The 26,958-nt window shown below is 41.4% G+C and overlaps 1 protein-coding gene and 1 pseudogene across 1 annotated transcript in view; both read right to left on the reverse strand.

Moving 5' to 3' along the window:
- Nucleotides 1–2,662: 2,662 nt before the first annotated feature.
- On the reverse strand, nt 2,663–3,360 carry LOC109456851 (small ribosomal subunit protein eS1 pseudogene; annotated as a pseudogene).
- An 8,722-nt stretch (nt 3,361–12,082) lies between these two features.
- Nucleotides 12,083–26,958, reverse strand: part of ATPAF1 (ATP synthase mitochondrial F1 complex assembly factor 1) — a 28,394-nt gene continuing 13,518 nt past the window's right edge. Inside the window, exons 6-9 of the mRNA XM_019749409.3 lie at nt 26,817–26,864; nt 23,011–23,106; nt 21,137–21,244; nt 12,083–14,951 (exon numbers count right to left, since the gene is read on the reverse strand). Coding sequence (XP_019604968.2) covers nt 14,757–14,951; nt 21,137–21,244; nt 23,011–23,106; nt 26,817–26,864 — 447 coding nt within the window. The 3' untranslated portion in view covers nt 12,083–14,756. The remainder of the gene's footprint in view (nt 14,952–21,136; nt 21,245–23,010; nt 23,107–26,816; nt 26,865–26,958) is intronic.

The following is a 26,958-nucleotide window of genomic DNA, read 5'->3' on the forward strand; positions in this document are numbered from 1 at the left end:
GACAAGGTCGAAAAGGATATACATTAAAATTTTGTGTGGTGTGACCTTGGACAAGACATTTATTTTCTCTGAGCCTATTTCCCCTTCTGTAAAATGGAAACAACAACAACAACAACAATATATGCCCCACAGAAGAGCCGTAAGGATCAGATGTGATAGTCCTTGTAAACAGTAGGCTGTGGCCGTCTGTTTGGGGGGCTGCCTTCAAGCACCCAGCAGGTTTTTGTGTAGAAGAGGGATTGCACTTGTTCCTACGGTCCTTGAAGATGGGGCAGAGAGCCAGGATAATATGAGGGGACACTCGATGCTTCAGAGCTGTCCAACCATGTAGCCTGTATAGCTGTACTCACTTCTGAGGTGCGGGGTAGAGGGGAGGGGAATGTGCAAGCAAAGGTGGCACAGTGCCCTGTGACATGGGCTTCAGAGAGTTTCAGCCCCTCAGAAGAGCAGGAGGGACCTCTTGACCCTGAAAACCTAAGACGCGAGTGTTCTACACTCCAAGGTCGGTCTTCTATCCCGGCTCCCTGCCCACCCCTTGAGTTGGAGGCACAGCCCTCACCTCTCCAGGTTTCAGGTCTTCCATCTTGGGAAGGAAATCTCTGGAGGCTGTGGTGGGAGATTGGTGTGCATAAGACCCTTAGGACAATTTCATGGACCCACGTCACTTGACCTCCAACATGGCCCTGGTAGGCATTGCCTCCTATTCAGGTGCATGTCCTCCAACCACTTGCGCTAGTTCCAAGCTTAGGGGTGTTTTAGGAATGGAGGTACTAGTTGGTGAGGGGCTGGAGTGTCCAGGAGGCAGATGCAGTTTCACCAGTGTCCTAAGCTCAGCCTTCCATGAAACCCATTACAAAGCTTGCACAGGAAGTTCTGGTCTGACACAGCCTCTGGGGCTGCTGCCTGGAGCACCACCCCAGTTCAAATCCCTCTCCTACAAGAGGCCTCCTCAGACTGTCCCAGTCCCCATGGTATTTCCTTCCTCTACAGTAACACTTGCCTCAGAGTTGTCAATGGGGATGGGGGTTCCTTCCAGAAGACCATCTGATTCTGGAGATCTAACTATCAGTTACAGGAATGACTGGGAATAGAGGAACAAGTAAATGTAACCATGGAGATGAAATCAGCAAAATTCAGAGTGAGAAAAATTCTGTAGGGCAGATTCTGAACAAGTAAATGGCAAGAAAACTAAAGAGATGAAGGGATACCTATAAGGTAAAAGTGACTTAATATGGACTACTACTCAGCAATAAAGCAAACCAGCTATTGAGACTTGTAATAACTTGCATGGATTTCAAAGGCATTATGTTCAGTGAAAAAATTCAATCTTAAAAGGTTACATACTATATGATTTCATTATATATGTTCTCATAATGACAAAATTGTAGTAATGGGGAGCAGATAAGTGGTTGCCAGGAGTTAGGGTTGAGGAGGAGGGTTTGACTATATAGCACAAGGGACTTTCTCTGGGTGACAGTTCTGTATCCTGATTGTGGGTCTACAAACCTATACATGTAATAAAATGTCCTAGGACTATAAGCAAAAGGAAAAAAATGAAACATGAGTGTATATAAAAACTGGTGAAATCCAAATAAAGTCTGTAGTTGGAATATTATTATACTACTGTCAATTTCCTGGTTTTGATAATTATACTATTGTTATATAAGATGTTACCACTGGGAGAAGCTGGATGAAGGGTACATGGGAACTTTCTATGATTTCTGAAACTTCTATGCGAGCCTAAAACTATGTAAAAATATTATTTTTTAACTGACTTAAAAGTTATATTTAGTTCCAAGGTGTGGATCTTGTTTGGATCCTGATTTGAACAAATCAACTGTAAAAAAAAGTTATGAGACAACTAGGGAAATTGGGATATGACTTCACATTTTATAATATTAAGGAATTATTGTTAATTAATTTAGGATTTTTTTTTTAAAGTACTTGTCTTTTAGAAATATAAGCAGAAGTATATATGGATGAAAAAAAATGATGTCCGGGATTTGGAGGGAAACTGGGTGGGGGTTTAAAAGAACACAGATTGTCATGTGTTGAAAACTTTTCATGTTGGGTGATAGGGAATTGGGGTTCATTCTACTATCAGCTCTACTTTTGTATATGCATGAAAATTTCAACACTAACAAATTTAAAAAAGGAGACACACAAGAAGTTGGTGAGGGGCTGGAGTGTCCAGGAGGCAGATGCAGTTTCACCAGTGTCCTAAGCTCAGCCTTCCACGAAACCCATTACAAAGCTTGCACAGGAAGTTCTGGTCTGACACAGCCTCTGGGGCTGCTGCCTGGAGCACCACCCCAGTTCAAATCCTTCTCCTACAAGAGGCCTCCTCAAGGCCTTTCTTATAGAGACTTTGTCAGACATCTCTGGGGTAGGTGCAGGAAGCTGTTTAGCAAGGTCCCCAGTGATATTTATACAGAAGACTAAGGTTTGGGAATCTCTGCTGTAGATGGAATGTTTGTGTCACCCCCCCCCCCCCCCACCCACCAAACTCATATGGTGAAACTTAATCCCCAATGTGATGGTATTTGGAGGTGGGACTTTTAGGAAGTGATGAGGTCACCATGGTGGCCCCTCATGATGGGACTAGTGTTCTTTTTTTTTCATCAGCAACGGGTTTTATTTGTCACCATGAAAAATCTGATTTTTAAACCGATTCTTGGACTGGGGGCTCATATCCATCAGCTCGTTCTACATTAGCACCTGTCTTATCCCCAGTAGCTTTTCCAGAACTGCTGCCTTCACCATGAAGCTCCATGAGTTTTCCCAATTCAAACTTGGGCTTCAGCATTTTGCCTTTTCTAACAAAGACGCCATGGGAAGGATACATAGACTGGCAGGCCTTTTCTATGTCCTTTCCAGTGCTGTCGGGAATCAATTTAGTGACCACTTCTTTCAAGTCATTTGTCTGCACCTCTCGGGTCATGATTTCCATCATCTTTTTCCGGATTTGGCAGACCTGCTGATGCTGAGCATAAGAAGTCTTCTAAATCTGAGCGTTGCATTTTTTAGTAAAACCAACACAGAACAGACAAAGTAAATAGCCATCGGTAGTCTTGACATCGACATGAGCTTCAATCATGGTCTGCCATTTTGTGACCCTGGAGCACGTTCTGTCCCGGATGTGGTCCAGGCCGTGGAAATTAGCAGGCAGTGTTTGCCCTGAGCATCCTCAGGAATTAACTTCAATTTCCTAGATGCACCTTCATCATTCTGCAGATCAGCGAGGCTCACTTCAAAAACACGACCCTTGAGACCCTCAGATGTAATTTTGGTTCCTTGAGTTCTTGTGACTAGTGTTTTCCCAATATTTCTTCTTTTGGGAAACATAGCTGGTGCTTTCACAGCATACCAATCTTTCTTAGAAAACGGGTCAGCCACTTTCTTCTTGGCTCCCTTCTTACCGCCTTTTGTAAGGTGCTTATTCTTGCCGACCGCCGTGGTGCTGCTCAGAGAGCCGAAAACGGGACTGGTGTTCTTATAAAAGAGACCACGGGGAGCTCCTCTTCCTTTCTACCATGTGAGGACACAGAGAGGATGGCCATCTATGCATCAGGAAGCAGGTCTTCACCAGACACTGACTCTTTAGGTGCCTTGGTCTTGGATTTCCCAGCCTCCAGAACTGCGAGAAATAAACTTCTGTTGTTTATAAGCCACCCTAGCTGTGATACTCTGTTATAGCAACTTGAATAGACTAAGAAAAATTCTTCCTGGTTCTCACATTACTTGTGGGATGAAGTAAAAATAGGGGACCTCCAAGAAAGCCGGGGTGATGTCTTCTAATAACAGTAGTAGTAGTAAATTAGTATAGATTTAACATTTTAGAGAGACAGCACGGTGAGGTGGAAACAGCACGTTTCATTCATTTGTTCATTCATTCATTCCATAAGTATTTACTGAGGGCTCTATATGTGGGCCAGGTGCAGACTTTGCCCTTGCTTTGTGGGTGATGACAATAGTCTCAATCTTTTGAGGAATTTCCACCAGGCCTAGGTGTCTCACTTCATAGCTAATTAGGCTCAGGCTGCAGAAGAGCATTAAAGAACAACAGGTCAGAGAGGGGTGGCTCTTAAAGGGGAAGGGCCCTTGGCTATCAGTCTAATCTCAAAGTACAGGGAAAACTAAAGCACAGAGAGTGAAAGGATAAGCCCAAAGATAAGTAATGATAATAAAACCCTTTCATAGATGGTGTAAAGCCGTCTATATATCTGTGCTTTAGATGCATTTTCTCATTTCTTCCTCTTGTCAATCCTGGGAGGGAGGAAGGTTTGTCTTTCTAGAGCTGTGAAGTTGTCCTTCCCTCCAGAGGGAGGGATGGAGGGGTAGGGAAGAGAGAAAGACAGTTGCCCTAAAGGAGAAGAAGGCACTGGACATGTTAGGATGACACTTCAAACTCTGCCCCGCAGTTCTTCTGGGAGAACCTCTAGATCCCTTCTTGGCTTTGTTTCCTGTTGGTGGGAAAATTGTGTCTCCCACAGCCAGGAAGCAGTAATTTGGGTGTGGATGGGGTCCCCTTCTTGACGATTCACACTGTATTCCAGGAGTCTGGATTCTACAGCAAGTATAGCCTGTAATTTCCCACACTTGTCATCCAGCTTGCCATGGGGCTTTTTCAAGAAGCAGCGCTAGGAGCATAGCTTTGTCCAAGGCTAAGAGAACTTAGGGTGTGCTCTTCTCTTTCAAGAAGTCTTCCTGCATTTACATCAGCTGCCTGGAACCAACCCTCCTCAGGGGGGAGCCCTTGGCACAGAAAGTTCTTAATGCTTTGCAGATATGCTCCTTGGTTAAGCCCATGAGATTTTGTCTTCCCCTTTGGACTATAAACCCTGAAAAATGGGCTATTGTTTATTTTACCTCCTCCCATGGGACGCTGTAGCAACAACTGACAGTCGTAAGGAACTTTCTGGTTTACAAAATGCTTTCACCTTTTTCGTCATTTTTTTTTCTTTTTAATTTTATTAGGGAATATTGGGGAACAGCCCCCCCCCCCCGTGTTTCTCCAGGGCCCATCAGCTCCAGGTCGTTGTCCTTCAATCTAGTTGTGGAGGGGGCAGCTCATCTCTAAGTTCAGTCGCCAGTTTCAATCTTTAGTTGCAGGGGGTGCAGCCCACCATCCCATGTGGGAATTGAACCGGCAACCTTGTTGTTGAGAGCTCGTGCTCTAACCAACTGAGCTATTCGGCCGCCACAACTTTGATCATTTTTGAGCCCTGCAACAACCTGGGAGGTGACTATTGGCTTCATAAGGTGAAATGACTTGGCCAAGAAGCATAGCCTGACAGTGTCAGAACTGGGACTCAAACCCAGGCCTCATAACTCTAATCATAGGTCCACCCCCTTCCCCACATTGCCTATGCGCTTAGCAGATGTACTGTTTAAGAGCTATCTCATATGACTCATCTGGTAAATGAGGGAAAGGAGAACAAATCAGTTTGAAAGAGGGCTAGACACATTTCTAAAAATGTTCTCCTGGGAAAGTAGATAATAACACAGACATTTGTGCCTGGATCCACGTTAAAGCAATTAACAGGTTTGTGTTCACTGACCATACTCAGTAACCTTGACACCACCTTAGATTTTTTTTTGCTCCCTCTTTTGATACACTTGCAAAATCTGCTGGGGCAGATCATATGCCATATGTTGTATAGATAGCACCCAAGAGACAAAGTCCCTTAGCGTGAGCTGAAGGTAGAAAAAGAGGAAGAGATAGACCAAGTACAGAGAGGAGAAGGGTCAGGAAACAGGAGGCTGTCTGAGGGTCACTTGGTTTCTAAAGTGGTCACTCTGGGAAGAAGGCACATGGTAGATCACCACTGAGATACTCAGAGCTTCCCTACCTTGACAGTAATTCACAGGGACGTCCAGAGGACACAATGCAGGCTGGAGGGCCAGCTCCTCACCCGAGACATGCTAAAAACAGCTAGTCTCATCCCAGAAATCTTTCCTAGAAGCAGACAATAATCAAATCTTTGCTTTTCAGATATTTTTCAGTTGGGTTGCCTGGGACCAATGTGCAGAGAAAATTTGCCACAAATAAGTAGAAGGAATGTTGCTACCAACACCTTGCGGGACATTGAGGAAGTCATTTCACCTGTTTTGGGGCCTTTTTCCTCAAGTATAAAATCACTACTTATTGTAGGGGTTCCCAAGCCAGGCTAAGCCTCAGAATTATCCAGAGAAAATTTTTTTAAATAAAGTTTCCCAGGTCCCACCCTAGGCCAAAAGAACCCCCATTTCAGGGGTAGGGCCCAAGAATCGACCTCGTTGACAAGTTCTTCAGGTCTTTCTGATGCCTCGTAGGAAAATTATAGGCTTTGGTCTTTCTAAGCTGTACACTCTTATATTTAATTAGTTGATAAAGAATTTAATAAGTAAAGCTCTGTAATCAGGAGTCACTTGGTCTCAGATAAGCCATCCACAGCTAATCAGGCAGGCCCTGCACTTTGGCCTGGAACTCCAAGTGTCACCTGGCTCCTGACCCCAGATGTCAGCTGCCAGGCTCTGGCTCTGCCTAGTTGCCTGCTCTCACTCCTCCCTTCCCTTGCCCAGGTGTGGGCACTGGATCCAGCCAGCTGGCCTGTCATGCAGGGTGTCATGCGGGGTCTCTGTCCCTCACTCCTGCATAAGAACGCAAGATATGGTGAGGCCAAAAAGGAACACCCATGGAACCATAGACAGGGGAGTCATACCACTACAGTCTCGCTGGCAGCTGGGTTGGAGACACAGGAAGCAGGAGCCACACGATCAGCAACCTTCCATCCGCTTCTCTGCCAACCAACCAACACCACTTGCTAGCTGCAATCCGCCCTGCTAACTGCAATCCGCGCTTGCCAGTCACCATCTGCTGCTAGCATAGCCCAGCAGTTATATTAGTGGCCAATGGCTCACTGGTTACAGCTGACGGCCAACTAACCACAGTTAATGGCCATCCAATCACAGTTGATGGCCATTTACTACCCAAGTGAGCACTTTTCCACGTTAGGCTGAGAGCCTGGAAACTGCACTCCTGGCTCTGTCCCCACATGGCAACTAAGGAGGGAGAATGGTCACTCTAACCTGTATATTCTGGTCTGGGCTTACCCCCGCCTTCCCCACCTTGCTCCTACCCACCAGTTTGTGAATCCAGCGTTGAGATTCCCAAATTCCTAGTGCCATGTTCTCTGGCATGATGGCTATTGCACAAACCTCTTTAAATTCTTGGGAAAGAATTTCTGAAAATGGCAACATAGTGCAGGAAAAACAGCACAATAGAAACTCGTGCTCTAGAAATAGAAGATCTATTTTCTAGAAGCAGAAGGTTTCACCTCCTCTTGCAGGACTGTGCCTTGAAAAGGTAAAGCACTTAACCTAGCAGTACTGCTTTGCACTTTTATCATGTGTGAAGCATAGGGCTAAGCTCACTACATCTACTATATCATTTAATCCTTTTCTTAACTTTTATTTTTTTCTAGGACTATTTTAGATAGAACTATTATTTTTTTATTTACAGATGAGAACACAAAGGCTTGGAGAGATTGAATAACTTGTCCAAAGGCAGAGCTGGGATTCTAATTTAGACCTTACTCTTAACATCTGCAATGCTGTCTCCCCAGTATTTTCCTTTGTAAAATGGGAGTAATGTTGTTCCCATAGTATTATTGGGACAGATCAAATGGAATAATCTCAGGTAGTGGAAGCAGACGTCGCAGAGAGTCTGTTGGGAGCTGTGCACCAAGTGAGGCTCAGCAAAATACCTCTCTGCTCTCTTCCTTCTCCTGCAAAATCAGTGTCAAAATAGAAGCTCTGTCAGCCACTTCCTATCTGACCAAAGGCAAGGCCAAAACAGGAGAATAAATGTGGGTTGAAGAAATAAGAATGCAAGGTGGGGATTCATGCCAAACCATGAATGTTGGAACAACAACAATGATCAACAATGATCATCTGGGGATCATAGGGGCCAAAAGTCCAGTAGTGATGTTTCAAACCAAGGCAAGGATTTGTGTGTGTGTGTGTGTGTGTGGGGGGGGTGACGGTAAGTGAGACGCTTGAGGGAATACCACTTACCTCTGATCACTTCCATGGCTGATACAGATGAACCAAGAAAAGTATCACCTCTATTGGGAGGGACACAGGTTCTGGGCAACAGAGTCAAGATTCAAGTGATGATGGGAAGACTAGGGTGAGACCAGCCAGATGAAATAAGGATATATGTAGAGGCTCCAAAGTCAAGAATTCAAGGTAGGAAGAGCCATGTTTGATAGCAGGTTATGGAAAGACTGAGGGTAGGAGTGGGGATGAGAGTGAGGAAAGGGCAAGGTGGAGGAATCAGTAAGGTGACCTTAGTGAGTGGCAATGTGGGGAGATTATTGCGGGGTGGGTCATGCCAACTCCCAAAAGGCTGCCATCCTAAGTACACTCTGGTCACCCACAAGGCTATCTTGGCCTCAACTCCAGGCAGATACTGGTGTTAGCCTATCCAGAAGCAGAGGCCGGGGTTTTGGGTCATATAAGGAATGACAGAAGGTTGTTTAATCTAACAAGACTCCAAGGCAACTTGAGAACTATCTTCCCACATCTGTAAAAGGTAGAAAAGTGAACAGACGTTTCTGGGAAGCTCTAGCAATGGCGGGCAGAATGAAGCCCAGCGAGGGGAGTGAGAGGTGGTAGATTTCAGTGCCGGGTGGGGAAGAACTTCCTGTCACTCAAAGCTGTCTTTGAGCAGGTCAGTTGGTGGGGTAGAAAGCTCCCAGGCCTGGAAGTTTTCAAACAGTTGCCCAATGGCTTGGGGGTGCTTAAGGGAAGGCTGCAGTGATGGGTGGGAGGTTAAACTAGATCAGGATTTTTTCAGTCTTTCTTGGAAACTGTTTCTTTAAATGACAGCTTGCGAGAAGCCAGCACATGAAACACTTCTTCTCTGTTTGAGTTAGGGGTAAGGACCAGGCTTCCAGGGTCCCCTCCTCTAAGGAAATGCTGGGAATTCTTCAAGCAGTTGAAAACTAGTGACTGGACAGTCTCTAAGGTCCTTTTTAATATTAAGACTCGGTAAGTCAAAAGAGGAGCTTGAATGTGCCAGGCTGGTACTTTAAAATAATTGTCTTGCTCCAAGATTGTTCATTCTCCCAGTTCTTTCTGTTTACAACCCCCAGACCTGGCTGCCTCCTCTGATAGACACTGGGAATATAACGTCCAGTAAGATATGATCCCTGTCTCTGAGGAGTGTCTAGTCTGTGGGAGAGAGCCTCATAAAGGTGGAGCACAAAATGCTGGGGAAGCACAGAGGAGCACGACGGGGTGGGGACAGCATGGATGGGGGTAAAGGAAGGCTCTGTAGAGATGCTTCATTGGAGCTTTGAAAGACAAATTAGAATTAACTTGATGAAGGGTGCATGGATATTTGAGGTACCATGTTTCCCCGAAAATAAGACCTAGCCGGACAATCAGCTGTAATGCATCTTTTGGCAAAAATTAATGTAAGACCCTGTCCTGTCCTGTCCTGTCCTGTCATTATTCTATTCTATTCTATTCTATTCTATTCTATTCTATTCTATTCTATTCTATTCTATTCTATTCTATTCTATTCTATTCTATTCTATATTATATGGCCTGGTCTTATAGTAAAATAAGACTGGATCTTATATTAATCTTTGCTCCAAAAGACACATTAGAGCTGATTGTCCAGCTAGGTCTTGTTTTCAGGGAAACACGGTAGGTAGGCAAAAGTATTTAAAAAGATCAGAACAGAGGTAAGAAGAGCACAGTGCATTCAGGGAACTGCCAGTCATCCAGAGTGACTGGAGCCAAGGAGTGGGTGGGGGCCAAGCAAGATAAGAGCCTGGAGAAGTCACGGGGAACCAGATCCTGAAGCTCCAGAGAGCTGATTCAAAGGGGCTTTCTTCTGAATAGTCTGGGGAGCCAGGGATGATTCGTAACTGGTTTAAACCAATTTCTCTTGTAACTCTTCTAGTTCCTGAGGTCTGAAGAGCTCAGGAGCAGCCTGTGAATGTGAGGGATGAGCCTGCTCAGTGGACATTACAAATTACATTAAGTCTGGAGCATGGACGGTCGCCTTCTATTCCTGGCTTGGCTCCTGATGCAGGCAGCGACCTTCAAGCCACCTCTTCCCTTTTCATGCACCAAGTCACTTCTTTAGCAGAATGGGGATAAAAAATGCTGCCTCCAACCTGCCACATTAGAATTGCCAAGATCTGAGCGAAATAAGTCAGACAGAAAAAGCAGAGAACCATGTGATTTCACTGATATGTGGTATATAAACCAAAAACAACAAAAGAACAAGACAAACAAATGAGAAACAGAAACTCATAGACACAGACAATAGTTTAGTGGTTACCAGAGGGTAAGGGGGGTGGGGAGTGGGAGATGAGGGTAAGGGGGATCAAATATATGGTGATGGAAGGAGAACTGACTCTGGGTGGTGAACACACAATGGGATTTATAAATGATGTAATATAGAATTGTACACCTGAAATCTATGTAATTTTACTAACAATTGTCACCCCAACAAATTTAAAAAAAAAATTAAAAAAAAAAAATTGCCAAGATCCAAATGCTCAACGCAGCATAAAACAGAGCACAAAACATCCTCCTTAATTAGAACACGATGAATTTTGAAATAAAGTTTGGAGGAATCAGAAATGTATAATGTGTGCATTTTGTTCTTTAGTTGACGGCAGGAAAATTGACACGTTTCTCAGAGCAAGGACTGGTTCAGGAGCCACCCATGACTTCTTAGAGGCCTGAGATAGCTGCTGGAGCTGGGATTAGGGGTAACTGGGAGGCTGCCCTCTTTTTTGAGCTAGAGGTGGGGGAGAACAGGGGGCATAAGAAGAGCAGCAGCACATCTTACCAACCATCCGACCTCACAGGATCGTTGGAAGGATTGAGATAATCCATGTAAAGGGCTTAGCACAGTGCCTGGCGCATGGTAAGCCCCAGTAATAAATGTGAGCAGTTATTGTTAATGGGTATATATTGTGAAGCCAGCTCTGAACTCGCAGGACCTCCTTGCGTGGAACACATATTCTTTGAGACTTTACTGCTGTCTACCTGTTATATTATATATAATATATGAAGCCCTAAGTGTTTCATGGTGGGTACCAAGGTGTGGCAAGATTTGCATCCCCCACTGTTCAACCCTCCTTGTCTCTTCTGAGACAGCACTGGTCAGTTTGCCTCGTATTGTAATTATTCATGTCAGTGTCTCGCTTGGTGAACTGTGAGCTCCTCAAGGACAGGACTGAACCTTTCAATCTAGGCCCAGAAACAAGCATACTGAGCCAGCCCTGCTTCAAGGCCTCAGCACTTAGTGTTCTCTCTACCTGGTATTTTGCCTCAAGTATCAGCTGTCACTGCTGCAGAGATGGCTCTTCTGTCCGTTAAGTTATCAACTCCACTCCCCATTCTGTCACTGTTAAAAAAAAATTTTTCACAGCACTACCAGTATTTGAAATTCTTATTGGTTTATTAATTTGTCTTCTTCACAAGCATATAAGCTCCATGAGCTCAGGGGTCTTATTTGTCCTGTTCATTGCTGTATTCCCGTTTCCTTTAACTGTGCTTGGCACACAGTAGGTGCCCGATGAATATTAATGAATGCTGAATCAGTGCTAAATCAAGTGACTGGGGAAGTGGGCATCTGTACCTCTTCTCCAAGACTGGACAAAAAGGTCAGTACTGTGGAGACTGCAAAAAACAGAACATGTGGCTTCTGATTCTAAACTGGTTGGAGAAGACAGAAGTAGCAGCATAAGCATCCTGAGAACAAGACAAGGCAAACTATGACCAGGTACTGGCTGTGAGGCATGGAATCAGAGGCCCGAGAGGTACAGGCGCTGGCTGGAACGGAGCTGGAGAGCAGGGATCGTCCTACTTATCTTCCAGTGTCAGCCTCTAATATGGCCGTGGCAGTCAGTCCACCAAGCTAACGCTAGCGGATTGCTGAAATACAGAGACTTTGTGTATAACTTGGTACCTTGGTTTGCAAATATTCCTACTCAATAAGTTCTTGATATATGTGTATTAAGAGATTCTCTTAAATTCAGAGTATTTAAATATAGGCACACACACAAGATAATGTTTTGGCTAAAATCCATGCCATTTATTTATTCAACAAACAACTGAGTATCTTCTATGTTTCAGGCCGTGTCCTTGGCACTAGGAATGGAGATAAACCCTGGCCCTCAAGGAGCTCACAGTCTAGTGAAAAGGTACATGAATAAGTAAATAAATATAGAGTATGCAAAGGGGACCACTATGGGAGGCAAAGGACAGAGGAACCTGATTCTATGGATAATGTCCACAGGAAAGGAAGACCTGGTTAATGGACATTTTTTGTGAAGAACATATAAGGCAATGGTTCTCCAAGTGTAGCTGGTGAATTACCAACATCTGAATCACGTGGAGCACGTATTAAAATGCAGATGCCCAGCAGTTTCTGCAAAAATTATGATTCAGCAGGCTGGGGTTTGGGACTTGGGCACCTGCATTTTTAAGTGCTAAAGGTAATTCTACTGCCACTTAAAGTTTGAGAACCTGTGAGATAAGGTTTGATCTTTCAATTAAAATGAAGAGTGATCTGGACATCTGTAATGCTAATTTGTATTGGTCTTTAATGAGAGGCAGGGGAAGTAGAGAAGAGGAAGGGAGTTGACATTTATTAAGCACTCCTGTAGATTATATATGTTAATTCTCACAATAATCCTATGAGGTAGATATTATTATCCCCATTTTACAGATGAAGAAACAGAATTAGAGTTTAATTTGTTCAGTATTATAGAAATAATGAATCGCAACACTGACATCTGAACCCAGACTCATTTATCTAAAGCCTGTCCACTTTCTACATAACACCAGCTTGTACCAGGGGACAGATTTACTGATTAATGTTACAATTTTCATTCAGTTCTTTGCCAGATCTTGCTTGGTAAATATACTAACAGCCAGATGGTGCTTTGATCACGACCAATGCAACCGTCCAGGGGTACATCCTTCTTTGGCAAGTGGGGGTTTAGGGCAAAGCTGGGAGGAATAATCAAATGAGCAGCCAGTGCTTACTTCTTTTCCCATCATTCTCTCACCCTCTGGTGGAGGTCTTATGAAAGTGTACTACGGCTAAGAACTGGATATGAAAAGAACTTTCATAAGAACTGGTCTTATGAAAGTGTACTATGGTCCATCTGGAGGGAAAAGCAAACATAACTGGATACCCACAAAAACAACTTCACCTGGTGCTAAAGATTCTTAGGACTCAAGATATCCAGACTCAAGTTTCTCAAAAAAATGAACCGTCAGGAAAGGCATGTCCAGAATTTGCATTAGGAAACAACTCAACCTTTAGAGAAATTGTGAAAGGCTAGCAGCTTTTCCAGGTTAAACAAACACCGTCGGTCTTTTTCTATACAGACTCAGAAGCACAACAAAATAGACACAGCTCAGAAAATAATTGGGAAGTCCAATTCCATTTAAAGAGCCTGGGGACAGGCCCGACTGTAATGAAGAAAACACGCACAATCTCAAGTACTGGTTACATTTCCACTCACCATATTCAGTGTCATACAACCAGCTGTCAGGCAGGAGCAGCAAAGTGAAGCACGTCAGAGCAAGAAAAGGAAAGGCAGCTGATGACAGTTAATGGGGGTGGGGCCTGAGGTTCAGAAGTCTCGGTGTGTAACCACCACCCTTTTCTGTCACTGAGCTTGGAGCCGTAACAGTGATACTACAAACCAAATGTGAGTTTCCAGTGCTGGAGAGCTCCTTTCTTATGTTTTGTTTCAAGAAACTACCGAGTCCAGAGATGAGTTTGGATTACATCAGCCCACAGCACTGACAGCATGGACAGCACATAGCTTAGACTTCACTGTTTAATGTAACAAAGATAATAAGCCACACTTAATTTTATTGCTATTTTTTTCTCCACACCCAATCTGGAAACATTTACTTCCACCCACTTTTTCATATAATACTGGCACAGTATTGCTTTGTTTTTTTTTAAAAAGCAAAACACAAAAACATGCATTATCTGGATCGATCCTCTTCTTACAAAAACATTGATTTATTCACATTGATTCACCCCCTCCAAATACACAGCTTCTGAAAGGCAGTTAAGAGCAGCAGGTACCACGAACTATGGTTTATGGTTTAAGAATACACAGGCACTATACCTATGTGTTTAACTATACCTGCAATCTACTGACACTTCACACCAGCGACCCTAAAGGCAACTCTGGGGGCACCTAGATGAAGTCTTAATCCTGATGGTGTTATCTGGTTGTCTGAACAGATATTTGGGTGATGCCTTTGGCCAACCAATTGGCACATGGGAAGAGTATGTAAAGCCTACATCTAACTATAGCAGGTCTTCAAGATTATTATCATTCATAGTTTATAAAGTTGAGGAACTCATCGTTTGGGAGCTGTGCAGTCAAAATGGCCAGAATGCAAACGCACTTGTAACATGGTGTTACACTGTGTAAAATCAAGTTAGCCATTCTGCAGCTCCTTGGCTGTCTGGTTATGACCTCAAACACTTAAAAAGGAGCCCTCACGTATGCTGAGGGGCAATTATCAGAATGTTTAGGTACCTTCGTTTCTGGATATCAAGAATAGGGCTCACCTCCATGATTACTTCTTGTATAAACAACACTGGGCTCATTACTGATGCTGAGCTCCTGAGAGTTCCAGGGGGTGGGTGAGCTCTAGGCTCTCCAGGGCTGAGCAGGCTCCATAAGGAGCCAGCTCTCACAGCCCTAAATCTTATCCTGGTCCTGGACAAATTTCAGTTTTGCTCCAAGTCCACTTTGCTCCAATTCAGCGATGACAGACATATATTTGAACTCATTTGGTCTGAAGTTGAAGGTTTCTACTAAGCCATAGGTCTCCTTCCGATCAGTGGCATAGAAGAGCTGAACTTGGTTGGCAATGCACTGTGCCTCAGCAACATTCTGCAAGGTAAAGAAAACAATGAGGTCACTCCCTGCACAGGACCACAGAGCTCTGTGTCTGAGTCAGGTAGGGGCCCTCACCCAGGAATCCCTGCTTCAGAAAGCTTCCCTGACTCCCAAGTCTTAGGTGCCCCTTCTCTGTGTACCCAAATTACCCCACGCTTACCTCTATCATAGTATTGATCATACTGCATTATATTTGTCCTTTTCTTTCCTTTTTTTTTGGTCTGGCTTCCCTAGTACGAATTCCTCGAAGTATGTGCTTGTTTTACATCCCTGAACAGTGACATCTAGTGAATGTTTGCTGAATAAATTAATGCATATTGTCAAAATTTCCCTCTTCATTCAGTTCTTTTATAACTGTTAAGTATTTCAAGGGGGTGGAAAAGGGCAAGTTACCCAGCTCCAAGAACTAGTTTGTGAATACTAAGTTCTTGACTAACCAGACATACTCGAATAAAACCTGTTTCTGACCACCTCAGTCAGAAAACTAGTGCCAAAGCCAGCTGTGATAATTTTCCAATTTGTATGCAAATTCTGATACTCCTCCCTTTCCTTGAGTGTAGGCTGTACTCACTGATTTGCTTCTAACAAATGGACTATGGTGGAAAGACATAGCTTCTGTCTTGCTATCGCTCTTGAATCACTTGCTCTGTGAAAAAAGTCAGTTGCCACTTCAGGAGGACATTCAAGTAGTCCTCCAGAGGAACATTCGAGTGGCAAGGAAATGAGGCCTCCTGCCCACAGCCAAGCAAGTGGGGTCAGAGAGGACCCTCAAGCCCAATCAACCTTCAGACGATTGTTGTCCTAGCCAACATCTTGACAGCAACTTCATGAGACTGAGGCAGAACCAGCCAGCTCTGCTGCTCCTGAATTCCTGACCCACAGAAATTGTGAGGTAATAAATGTTTGTTGTTTTAAGCCACTGAGTTTTGGAATAATTTGCTATGCAGCCATTTATAACTAATCTACCAGCAAAGCCCCGGGGAAGAGACCAGGCCACCTTCTCTAAAGCGCAGAGGCAGGGAAATGGTGACCAGACTACTCTATGTTACAGAGGTGGGGTCAGGACACAGGCTACACTCTTGAAACCTTACAAAAGAATTACTTCAAACAACTCTTACTTTTGCTTCCTATACATTCTCCAGTTTTAGCTAGTCAGAGGCACTTAGTTCATTATCAGTGTGGTCATACGGCCAAAACGCAACCCCAAAAGATCATGGAAAATTCCCACTAAAACTGACTGTCACAAGTGTGCTATATCGAGCTACAGAATGATGAAGGTGGGTTTATAAATACCCTAGGCCGCTTTATCTCCATTCCCTCCTGTGGGGCTTTCAGGTCATTTTCTCATAAGTAGGCACTAATCTCTGAGACTGGCTCTTCAATCAAAAGCCTTTTTCCAAAACACTGGCTATTTCAAATTAATAGAATTTCGGAGCTAGAAGGGGCCTCAGAGATCACCCAATCCTCATTTAATAAACCAGAAAAGCAAAGCAGAGGAGATCTAGGGCTGGGCCCAAGAGCACGTGGCAGAGCCAGGACCAGACCGCTGCACTTCACCCTGATACTGTTTCTGGTGGGGCAAGGTGATTAAGATTGATCAAGGTCAATAACTCTACTTCATCAATTTCACCTTTCTTATACTCAAACATACCTCCAGAGCAAACCGTTTTTGAAGCAAGTGCATTGCCATAATCTGAGGCAGGTACCACCATTCTCTGAGCCCCTTAACTTTAGGGCCTTTGACAATCAACTTTTATTTGAGGGTTAGGAGAGTGGAGGTCGGGTAATCTCAGCTGTGTTCACTTGAGAATAAGGCTGTTCCAACTGCAGAGTCCTAGGGGCTCTGTGGAGGTACCTCAGGTCCCTTCACTTCTGTTTCATCTATTATATCCTGGGGTTTTACATAATAAGATTCTGTTTGGATAAAGGGTTCAAAGACCACTAATATGGTGGGTAGGGAGGTAAGACACAGGGAGCTATATGCATCTGTCTTTTAGCGAGGGTTATGGAAAGGAACCCCCTTCTTATTCACCCCCTGCTTTTTGTTTTCTTAACTCTCAACATAAAGCAGTAGTTGCCTCCCTTTTTAAGACCCATGAAGATAAACATATTAACACCACGTGTTGCTCAATAAAGAGATACATTAACAAGCCTGATTTCTCCTTCTGCTTCAGTCTTCAGAGCTATTATCAAGTTACCAAGTCCTGCCCATTTTACTCCCTATTTATTTCTGGGGTCATTCTGTCTCTTCCATTCCTACTACCACTGCTCTAGTTCCAGTCTTCACTAACTCTTGCGCAGACGACTGAAGCTATCTTCTAAATGATGACACTGACCAGGCTGGTACTAAAAAGTACTTAGGAAATAATTAAGGTTAATGGTCTTGAAATCCAACTCTTTATGGGTCGCTCACTGTTCAAAACCCTTTATGACTTTTTTGTGCCTTCAGGATAAAGCCAAACCTCTAAACACAAGCCACAAACCTCCTTTTTCATATACCAGTAATCCCAAACTGGTTGTAATACGCCAAGTCATTTTATGCCTCCTAGCATTTACTTATGGTATTTGCTCTGTCTGGAGCATTCCCCACCTCGTTCCACCTTTGTTTACCTAGCTAAACTCTGGCTTATCTTTGAAGGTTCAGCCCAGTTGTCTTCTTCTTCCTTCTGGGCCAGAGAACCCCACTCCCCCAAATGCTGTGCATGTCTCCATCCTAGTACATATTGCATTTCAATGAAATCATCTATTGACACAGATATGGAACCATGTAAGGTTTTTAAAATATTCTACTTAAACTTGCAGCATTTAAAGTTATTTAGCTAAGAAACCTCTACTAGTTTCCATGTATTTCTATTCATTCACTTTACCGTATTTGGAAATACTATGCCTAACGTACAAACTCATGCACGAGTATGCAGATCATATATTCATATTATATTTCTAGGTTTCCCATCTCTGAATCACGTACCTCTACCATAACTTCTAACATGTCTAGTTCTGTACAGCAGCTCCTTGAATAACATCATTTTGTTCAATGTTGATTCATTATAATGTTACTTGTTGATGAGATGTTGTACGACCTTAACTGTTGTTTGGATCATTAGCCTATGGTAAAACTGGTTTTGTCATCCATGGTTTTGCCATAGTCCCAAGAACCTATCAACAACGTTAAGTGAGGATTTACTCTACTACACTGGCGACTCATAGTCAAATTGATTTACACAAGGAAGATGTATGTTGTCTGCTATGCTGTTGAATGTTATAAGGTCAGGAAGAAAATTTCAATGACGATGGGAACTGTGCAGCAGTTTGAGACCAGTAGAGTGAGGTGGTAAAAATGCCAAAGCAGAAAGGGCCTCCTGATTGCTAGAGTCCACTTTCAATGTGGTCAGAAGCTGTGCTTTGCTGAAGACGTCTTCAAAGTACAATCTCTCTGTCACTCACTCCTGTGGTCTTAAATCTTAGACCTTTGTTCCTTTTAAATCTTTTAAATTTGTTCCTTTTAAATCTTCATTATTGGTAACTATTAGGTTGGTGTAAAAGTAACTGCGGTTTTTGCAATTATTTTTAACCTTTAAACTGCAATTACTTTAGCACCAACCTAATACATCCCCTCTAAATCTCAATTTGAAACATCTATACTTCGTCTATTTATCTTTGAAGCTCACCCCCAACTTCAAAAATCCTTTAACTCCACTAGGACTTCTAATTCTTACTGTTTGTAACCTCCTGAATGTTTTCCCTTCCCTCTTTATCCAGCTTGCATTCCATGGTCAATAATTATAATCACTCCTTTGCATTCACCTTTAACTTCCTGGTTCCTGTCTTACTTCATCATACCATTTGGCTAAATCATAACCCTAGTTAAATCCAACTCTCAGCCCTCTCTTCTGTGCCTGTACCCGCACAGCCATTCTGGCTTCCATTTTCCTAGACCATGGATTGGCATATACTTTCTGCAAAGTGACAGTGAATATTTCAGGCTCTTTGTTGCAACTGCTCAACTCTCTGTTGTAGAGCTAAAGCAGCCATAGATAATATGTAAATGATAATCATGGCTGTGTTCCTATAAAACTTTATTTACAGACAGAGAAATTTGAATTTCACATACTTTTTTTTTTTTTTTTTAATTTCATATACTTTTCACAGGTCACGAAATATTCTTCTACTTTAGGGTCCCCCTCCTCCCTAATCATTTAAAGATGTAGGACCCAGTCTTAACTCATGGACCTCTTAAAAACAGACTGTGGATTGGATTTGGCCCACAGGCTGTAGTTTGCTGACTCCTGTCCTAGACAACAATTTCACACTTCCTCTTTTGCACTCCAATGTCCAAAACCCGTTCCCTCATCCTCACTCTCAGCTAATGACCTTTCTTTCTTTTCACTAAGCAATCTGGAGAGAACAACTGTAGGCTACTACCACCTCTATCCATTTAACTGTATTTGTGTCCTTATATCCTGGCTTATCTCCTGTTATATTTCTGGCAGATTAACTCCTCATTCCTAGACTTACCCACTCAAAAATATCACTTCAACAATTCTCCCTTATTCTCCACGTTATCAATATTTCCCCTCTACTGGATCTTTACATCAGCATACAAATATAATGTTATGTCTCCCATGTTTAAAACAAGACGAAAAAGTCTTTTTCCCACTTGTCCCCTTCCAGCTGATGCCCCATTCTCTCCTTCCCTTCACAGAAACACCCCTTGAAAGACTTGTTTATGCGTACTCTTTCTAATTTCTCTTCCCATTCTCTCTTAAATGCACTCCAATCATGATTTTATTCTACTGCTCCTTTGAGATTTCCCTTATAATGGTCCCCCATGACTTCCATGTTGTGAAATGTAGTAAATTCTCAATCCTCAGCTCATTTTCCCTACCAGCAAGTGAGATCTGAGCACTTCCTATTCCTTGAAATATTTTATCTTAGCTCCCAGAGCATTCTACCATCTTTGTTTTCCTCGCACCTCACTGATTTGTTCCTTTTAAATCTTCTTGCTGATGCTTCCTCATCTCCACAGGGTTCAGTTCTTAGACCTCTTCTCTTTTCTATCTTCATTTCCTTCATCAGTGATTTCATTCAGTCTCATAGCTTTGAATAACAATCTGTATGCTGACAACTCCCATCTTTATATCTCCAGCCTGGACCTCTCCTCTGAACTCCAGGCTCATACATCTAACTGCCTACTACTTGGATAACTACTAGGCATCTCAGATTTAACGTGGCCACAACTGAGCTCCTATCTTCCTTCCAAACCTTTTCCTCCTGCAATCTTAGCTATCTCAGTTAATGGCAACTCCATTCCTTTGGATAGGATTTTTGGGTAATTTCCAGTTGAGTGTGATGGGTAGAAGGAAAAATAGGAGAAATGAGACTGAACAGTTTCAGGAATAACAGACAGGGAAGCAGAGTCCCCACTGTGTCCAAGACTTGGGACTTACTGCTACTGTGACACATTAGCCAAGTACCATCACTTTTTCCTTCCCTGTATGCAGCTGGTAAAAGAGAGAGGAAAAATAAATGGGTGTTGTAATACAGAATCTCAGAGAAAAGAGGCATGAAAGTGGCCAGTATCTTGCGGACATCCTGAACTTAAACTCCACCAGATAAACGAGACTGAAATGAGCAAGGCCTAGACAAAGATTGTACAGTAATCATAAAACTGCTCCTGGCTCTGGATATGCAGATATTATTATATGCGGATATTATTACCTATGGGCATATGGTTGATGTTTTATCCCAGGAAATGGGAAAAGGAGCAAGGGAAATCACTGTGCATGAGGAATGTTGTACATGTGAACAGTCTGGAGGAAGAGAAAAGATTAAGAACTCTTCTAGACTTTGAAGCCACCTACACTTATGAAGTCACTGTCCACAGCCTCTTACCTGAAACCCCTAGAGCTACATGTTTTGGAGTCAGAATTTTTGGATTTTATAAAGGTAATAGGTGCAGATAGTGTTTTCCGAGCAGGTGGACTTCAAAATTGTGAATAAGTGACTGAGGATCTGTATTAACTTCAACTTGGAAGAGCTTGAGCAAGACAAAATTACTGTCAACTTTAAGAAACAAATACATGTAGATCTCTGGAATTTTACCTCTCATGAGCTTTGGCCGAAGAATAACACTTTCGGGGCTACCAGGTAAATTCAAAGAGGTAAATGTTGATCCTTACCAGAAATGTGGAATCCATTTCTGCTGTCATCAGCACTATACCCTTTTCTTCCTTTAGTTCAGGGTAATGATACAAAATCAGCTGGCTGGCTGCAGCTTCCCCTCGGGTCTGTAAGGAGGAACACTTATCAAGGCTCAAGGTCCCACCACAACAAAACTGTAATTTCAGGGCAACAGAGAATCTGGAGGAAATTCTGGCTCTTATCATCCCCTTGGGTGGCTAGCGAGTCGGAGGACTGCTATGTGGGGGGATGGTCAGGTCTGCCAAGGCACAGTGAAAGTGACAGTTTGCACAGTGTTATTTGTGTCTTCAATTGAAAAAGGTTTGGCTCTTTTCCCAGAAAATGTTTACAGTAGGCAGTGAATCCTTCATCATGGCCATATATTTAAAAACAAAACAGCACAAGCAGCTACCAAATCAAGTTCTAAAGAAAGCAATATGCCTGTGTAATTGCCACTTTTATGGACTAGTGCATTTCACAGTTGAAATCTACTTCCCTTGGCTGGCTCTGAAGACTGAGCTCTTTTAAGCTGTAGCAAACAGCTGGACAGTTTGCACATGGGCCAGATTTGTAATGTGCAGTTTTAAAATACGATCTGGGTGGGAGGTAGGGGAAAAAGAAGAATGAGAACATCCTAACTTCATGAAGAATGGACAGGGCAGTGATTACCAGACCTCAATTCAGACTAGGTAGACAGGCTGGGTTCAAAGCTAAAGCCCTCGTATACTGTAGGAGGAAACAACTATACTTGTACATTCAAACAAGATCGCTGGGTTACATCTCTAAAATATCAGCAAGAGTCCTGTTAATCATCAATACCTAACTATTACTAGGGTCCTCTTAATAGTTCAGCCTCTAAGTTCTCCTGAACATACTTCTACTACACTGATCATTTTGATCATAATTATGTTTCTGGATAGTTTTCTTAAACTTGTATGTGAGTTTCATGAGGGCAGGGACTTTGTCTTATAGGTGTCTAGGTCCTAGCATAGTTTTCAACATAACAGCATAATGGTTAAATTTATAGACTTTGGAGTCAAACCCAGCTCTACCACTTACTAGCAGTGCGAACTAACTTCTCTGAGACCACTTTCTTCTCTGTAAATACAAATAGTAGTAGTAACTACTTCAGGGGATATTTGTGAAGACCAAATGACTATATATATATATAAAACATCTGGCATATAGTGTATCAAATGTTGGTTATTATAGCATGTGCCCCATAAATGATTGTTAGATGAATTCCAAAATAACAAAGTGAAAGCTGCCCCCTCACTCTGTTTTGTATTCTCTTTATTCCAACTTCAAAGCCATTATTATACATGCTTGTTTTTGCCAGATTTGGTCTCCAAATATAGAATGTCAATCTTAGTTATGATCTGATGTACAATACTTTTATTTTAAAAGCTTCAAATGCTTTGGATCTAATATTTGGGACTAAAAGAAAAAGGAAGGAGGGAAGCAAACCAAACAATATCTGTAGAATGGAAACTATCCACCTAGCACCTTAAGAAGTGCTGAGTCGATTAATAAAAAGCATGTGAGACATGGAGCCTCCCATAAAGTTATAAAGATAACTCTTATAACTCACTCATGTCTGTTAAGTGAGGCATATGCAGTAAATGTTATAGAAGTCTGGGGAAGAGACAGGAAAGAGCCCAAAGTAGTCAGAGAACATATTTGGGGGTCTTTTCCAATTTCTAGGTATTGAATAGGGCCTAGAAAGCTAGCCCAACATACCACTGACAATTCACCAACGCCACAACAAATACTGCTGAGAGTTAGTAGATATTCTGTGTCCTCAAGCCTCCGCAAGGGCTCATAGTCCCACAGAGGGATAGGCCTCTTTCCTCTAGGGGATGAAGCCACCTACCTGAATATTTATAAGTGCAGTGAAGTGGAGTTCAGTACCTGACCATTGTCCTACAAAGAACTCATAGCCTTCCCTTCTTGGTAGTGCACACAGAAACTGTGGGAAACAAGTACACAAGGAGATAGATGAATAAATAAAATCATTGGCTTTATGTCCAACCACCTGCACCATTTACTCCATTTCTTCAATATTTGGTTTAAAACATTTTTTAAAATCATGAAATTCATACATGATAATATAATAAACATACTTCCCAACCCACCAGAGAAAGAAAGCATTAAATATCTAATTGAAGCCCTTCTGTAACCCATTCCAATTCCATTCCAGAGTAATGTCTATCCTACATTTGTTGTCTGTCATTCCCTTTCAGGTTTTTATACTTTTAAATGTGCATGTGTGTATCCATAAACAAGAAACAGTACTGTTGGCATGTGTTTAAAATGTAAATTTTACCAAACTGTATGTATACTTTTGCAACTTGCTTATTTTCACTTCACATTATACTTCTGAGATTTATCGATGTTGATAAAAATAACTTTAATTTATTAATTTTCACGGTTACATGCAATTCTCTAGGAAATTTACCACAATTTATCTATTCTTCTATTGATGAACATGTGGGACTTTTTCAATTTTTAAACCTCCTAATGTTGCTGAATTAACTTTTGTTCCAATTATTGTAATCACTTTGTACTTTATCATCTGAGGCTGATACTGGAGCTCTAAATACCAAGAAACGATTAGTGTTATGCTCTAGATGTTTAGAATTAGGGATGAGTGGTGAAGGGAATGATGCCAGAACATAACAAAGTACAATCGGTCCAATATGCATTAGTCATGGCATTGTCTCCTTACTGCCAACCACTCAGGCTCAGTTTTAACTATTAGATCAGATAACCTCAGTGTCTTATTGAATAGCTGGCCCTTTGTTAGGGGAAAAAAGTTTTGTTAGAGCTTTATTAAGTATACTTGAAATATAATGAGTTACATATATTTAAAGTGTACCATTAGATGTTTTGATATATGTATACTGTGAAACCATTACCACAATCAACATAATGCACATCTTCTGCAAAAGTTTCTCCAAAAAGTCCCTTTGTAATTCATACATCCCTCTCCCCAACTGTCCCTAAGCAACCACTGATTTGGTTGCTGTCACTACTGGTCAGTCTGCATTTTCTAGAATTCTGTATAAATGGAAACACAGAATCTGTACATCCTTTTGGTTTGGCTTCTTTCACTCAGCATAACTGTTTCGTGATCTATCCATGTTGTTGCATGTATCGATAGTTCATTCCTTTTTACTGCTGACTATTATTCCACTGTACATGTGTACACACACACATTTTTTATTCATTCATCTGTGGTAGATTTTTAGTATTTGGTTATTACAAATAAAACTGCTATCATCACTGTGCACAAGCTGTATGGACATATGCTTTCAGTTCTCTTGGGAAAAGATCTAGGAGTAGGATGGACAGGTATTATGCTTAACTTTAAAAAAAAATTGCCAGACTGTTTTCTAAAGTGGTTGGATCATTTTACATTCTTACCAGCAGTATATGAGAGTTCCAATTACTCCATATCCTCACCAAAACTTGGTATGGTCAGTCTTTATTTTAGTCATGCTAGTGGTATCTCACTGTAGTTTTAATTTGCATTCCCATTATGACTAATGATGTTGACCATTTTTTCAGATGCTTATCTGCCATTCCACTCAGCATAATGGTAAGGTGAATTGTCTGAATCTTTTGCCTATTTTTCAACTGGGTTGCCTATCCTCTTATTATTAAGTTGTAAGAGTTTTTAATATATTCTAGATACAAGACATTTGTCAATATATGTCTTGCAAATATTTTCTCCCAGTCAGTGGCTTATCTTTTCATTTTTATAAGAATGTTTTTTGAAAAGTAGAAAATTTTATTTTTTATTGTGGTAAAATATACATTATATAAAAGTTACCATTTTAACTATGTTTAAGTATATAACTCAGTGGCATTAAGTATATTCACAATGTTGTGCAACAACCATCACCACCATTTATCTCCACAACTTTTTTCATCTCCCCAAACTGAAACTCCATATTCATTAAACCATTACTCCCTATCCCTTCTTCCCCGGTCCCTGGCAACCACCATTCTACTTTCTGTCCATAAATTTGATTACACTAAATATCTCATATACAGAGGGTGCCAAAAAAATGTATACACATTTTAAGAAAGGAAAAAACTGTATTAAAATCACGCTGATGGTAACCACTTTGAGCACCTCTTGTAATTGAAGTCAAACGTGACTTGTAATCATCTTTTGTTATCAGTATATATTGAGTATTACAATTTTAATACAGTTTTTTTCCTTTCTTAAAATGTACATACATTTTTTTGGGCACCTTCTGTATATGTGGAATCATACAGTATTTGTCCTTTGTGATAGTCTTATCTCACTTAGCATAATGTCTTCAAGGCTCATCAATGTTGTTGCATGTGTCAGAATTTCCCTTCTTGTTAAGGCTGAATATTCTATTTTAAATAAACACACGCACACACACATACATCACATTTTGTTTATCCATTCACCTATCAATGGACACTTGGGTTGCTTCCACCTTTTGGCTATTGTGACTAATGCTATACGAACGTGGATATACAAACAGAAAACTTTAATTCTGATGAAATCTAATTTATTGACTTTTTCCTTTTAACAGTTTGTGATTTTGTGATATACTTAAAAAAATCTTTGCCAAACCCTAAATCACTAAGATTCAATCTAAGATTATTTTTTCTAGAAGTTAACATTCACATCTATGATCTATTTTGAGTTAATTTTTGGATACAGTGTGAGGGAAGAGTAGAGGTTCATTATTTTCACATATGGATATCCAATTAATTGCACCATTTGTTAAAAGATTATCCTTTCCCCATTTAACTACCTTGGCCTATTTGCTGAAAAAGAACTGACTATACATATGCTGGTCTATTTCTGGATTTCCTACTTTGCTCCATTCATCTATATGTCTATCTTTATGTCAATACTGTCTTCATTAATGTAGCTTTACAATAAGTCTTAAAATTAGGTAACGTAAGTCTTCTATGTTCTTTTTCAAAATTGTTTTGTTATTCTGGGTCCTTTGACTATCCAAATAAATTTTTAAAATCAGTTTGTTAACTTCTTTTAAAAAAAGTCTATTGGGATTTTGACTGGAATTATATTCTAGAGATCAATTTGGGTAGAAATGATAAGAATATGGAGTATTCCAATCCATGAACACGGTATATCTCTCCATTTGCTTATATAATGTTTTTTATTTTCTCTCAGCAATGTTTGGAAGATTTTTTGAGAATCCTAGAAATTATTACCAACACCAAGTCAGCTGGTCCACCGCACCTATTTATTCCCTTTCCCTTAGGTCTTCTGGCAGCTCATTGCTTCAGCAACAATCTCATAACTCCACTTAGGCACATATTTAATATAATCAGGATAGCATGGCCAAAACTGAAAACTGCCAGTAAAACAGACACTTAAGGTCTCAGGTGCTACATTCAACATTTACATATAGTGACAGATTAAGATCCAGATCAGAAAGGGCTGAGATGTATCTGAAAAGCCAGAGACTTATTGGGCCAAACTCACATGACTTCGTAAGACTGAAAAATCTCATGTATCAATATAATCAACATATGAGCAACTTTGTTAAATTAACAGAGCACTATAACATGAGATGTATAGAGCATGAAGAGATTGGCTTAGATAACAACTGTGTTTGGCAACATTCATAAGCAATCTTCATATAGTCACCAGAAACTTACTGTTGGACAGGACTGAGCTCGGTTCCAGATCAAATCAAACTTCTCTTCCTGTAGGTTAGAAAGAATAAAATTCACAAACAAGAAAACATAAAAGGCTACGATTACATTTAAATTCACTAAAGACTAAATTCTAAAATACAAC

The sequence above is a fragment of the Rhinolophus sinicus genome, chromosome 14 (assembly GCF_057876585.1).
Source record: "Rhinolophus sinicus isolate RSI-liver-muscle chromosome 14, RSI-T2T, whole genome shotgun sequence".
NCBI lineage: Eukaryota > Metazoa > Chordata > Mammalia > Chiroptera > Rhinolophidae > Rhinolophus > Rhinolophus sinicus.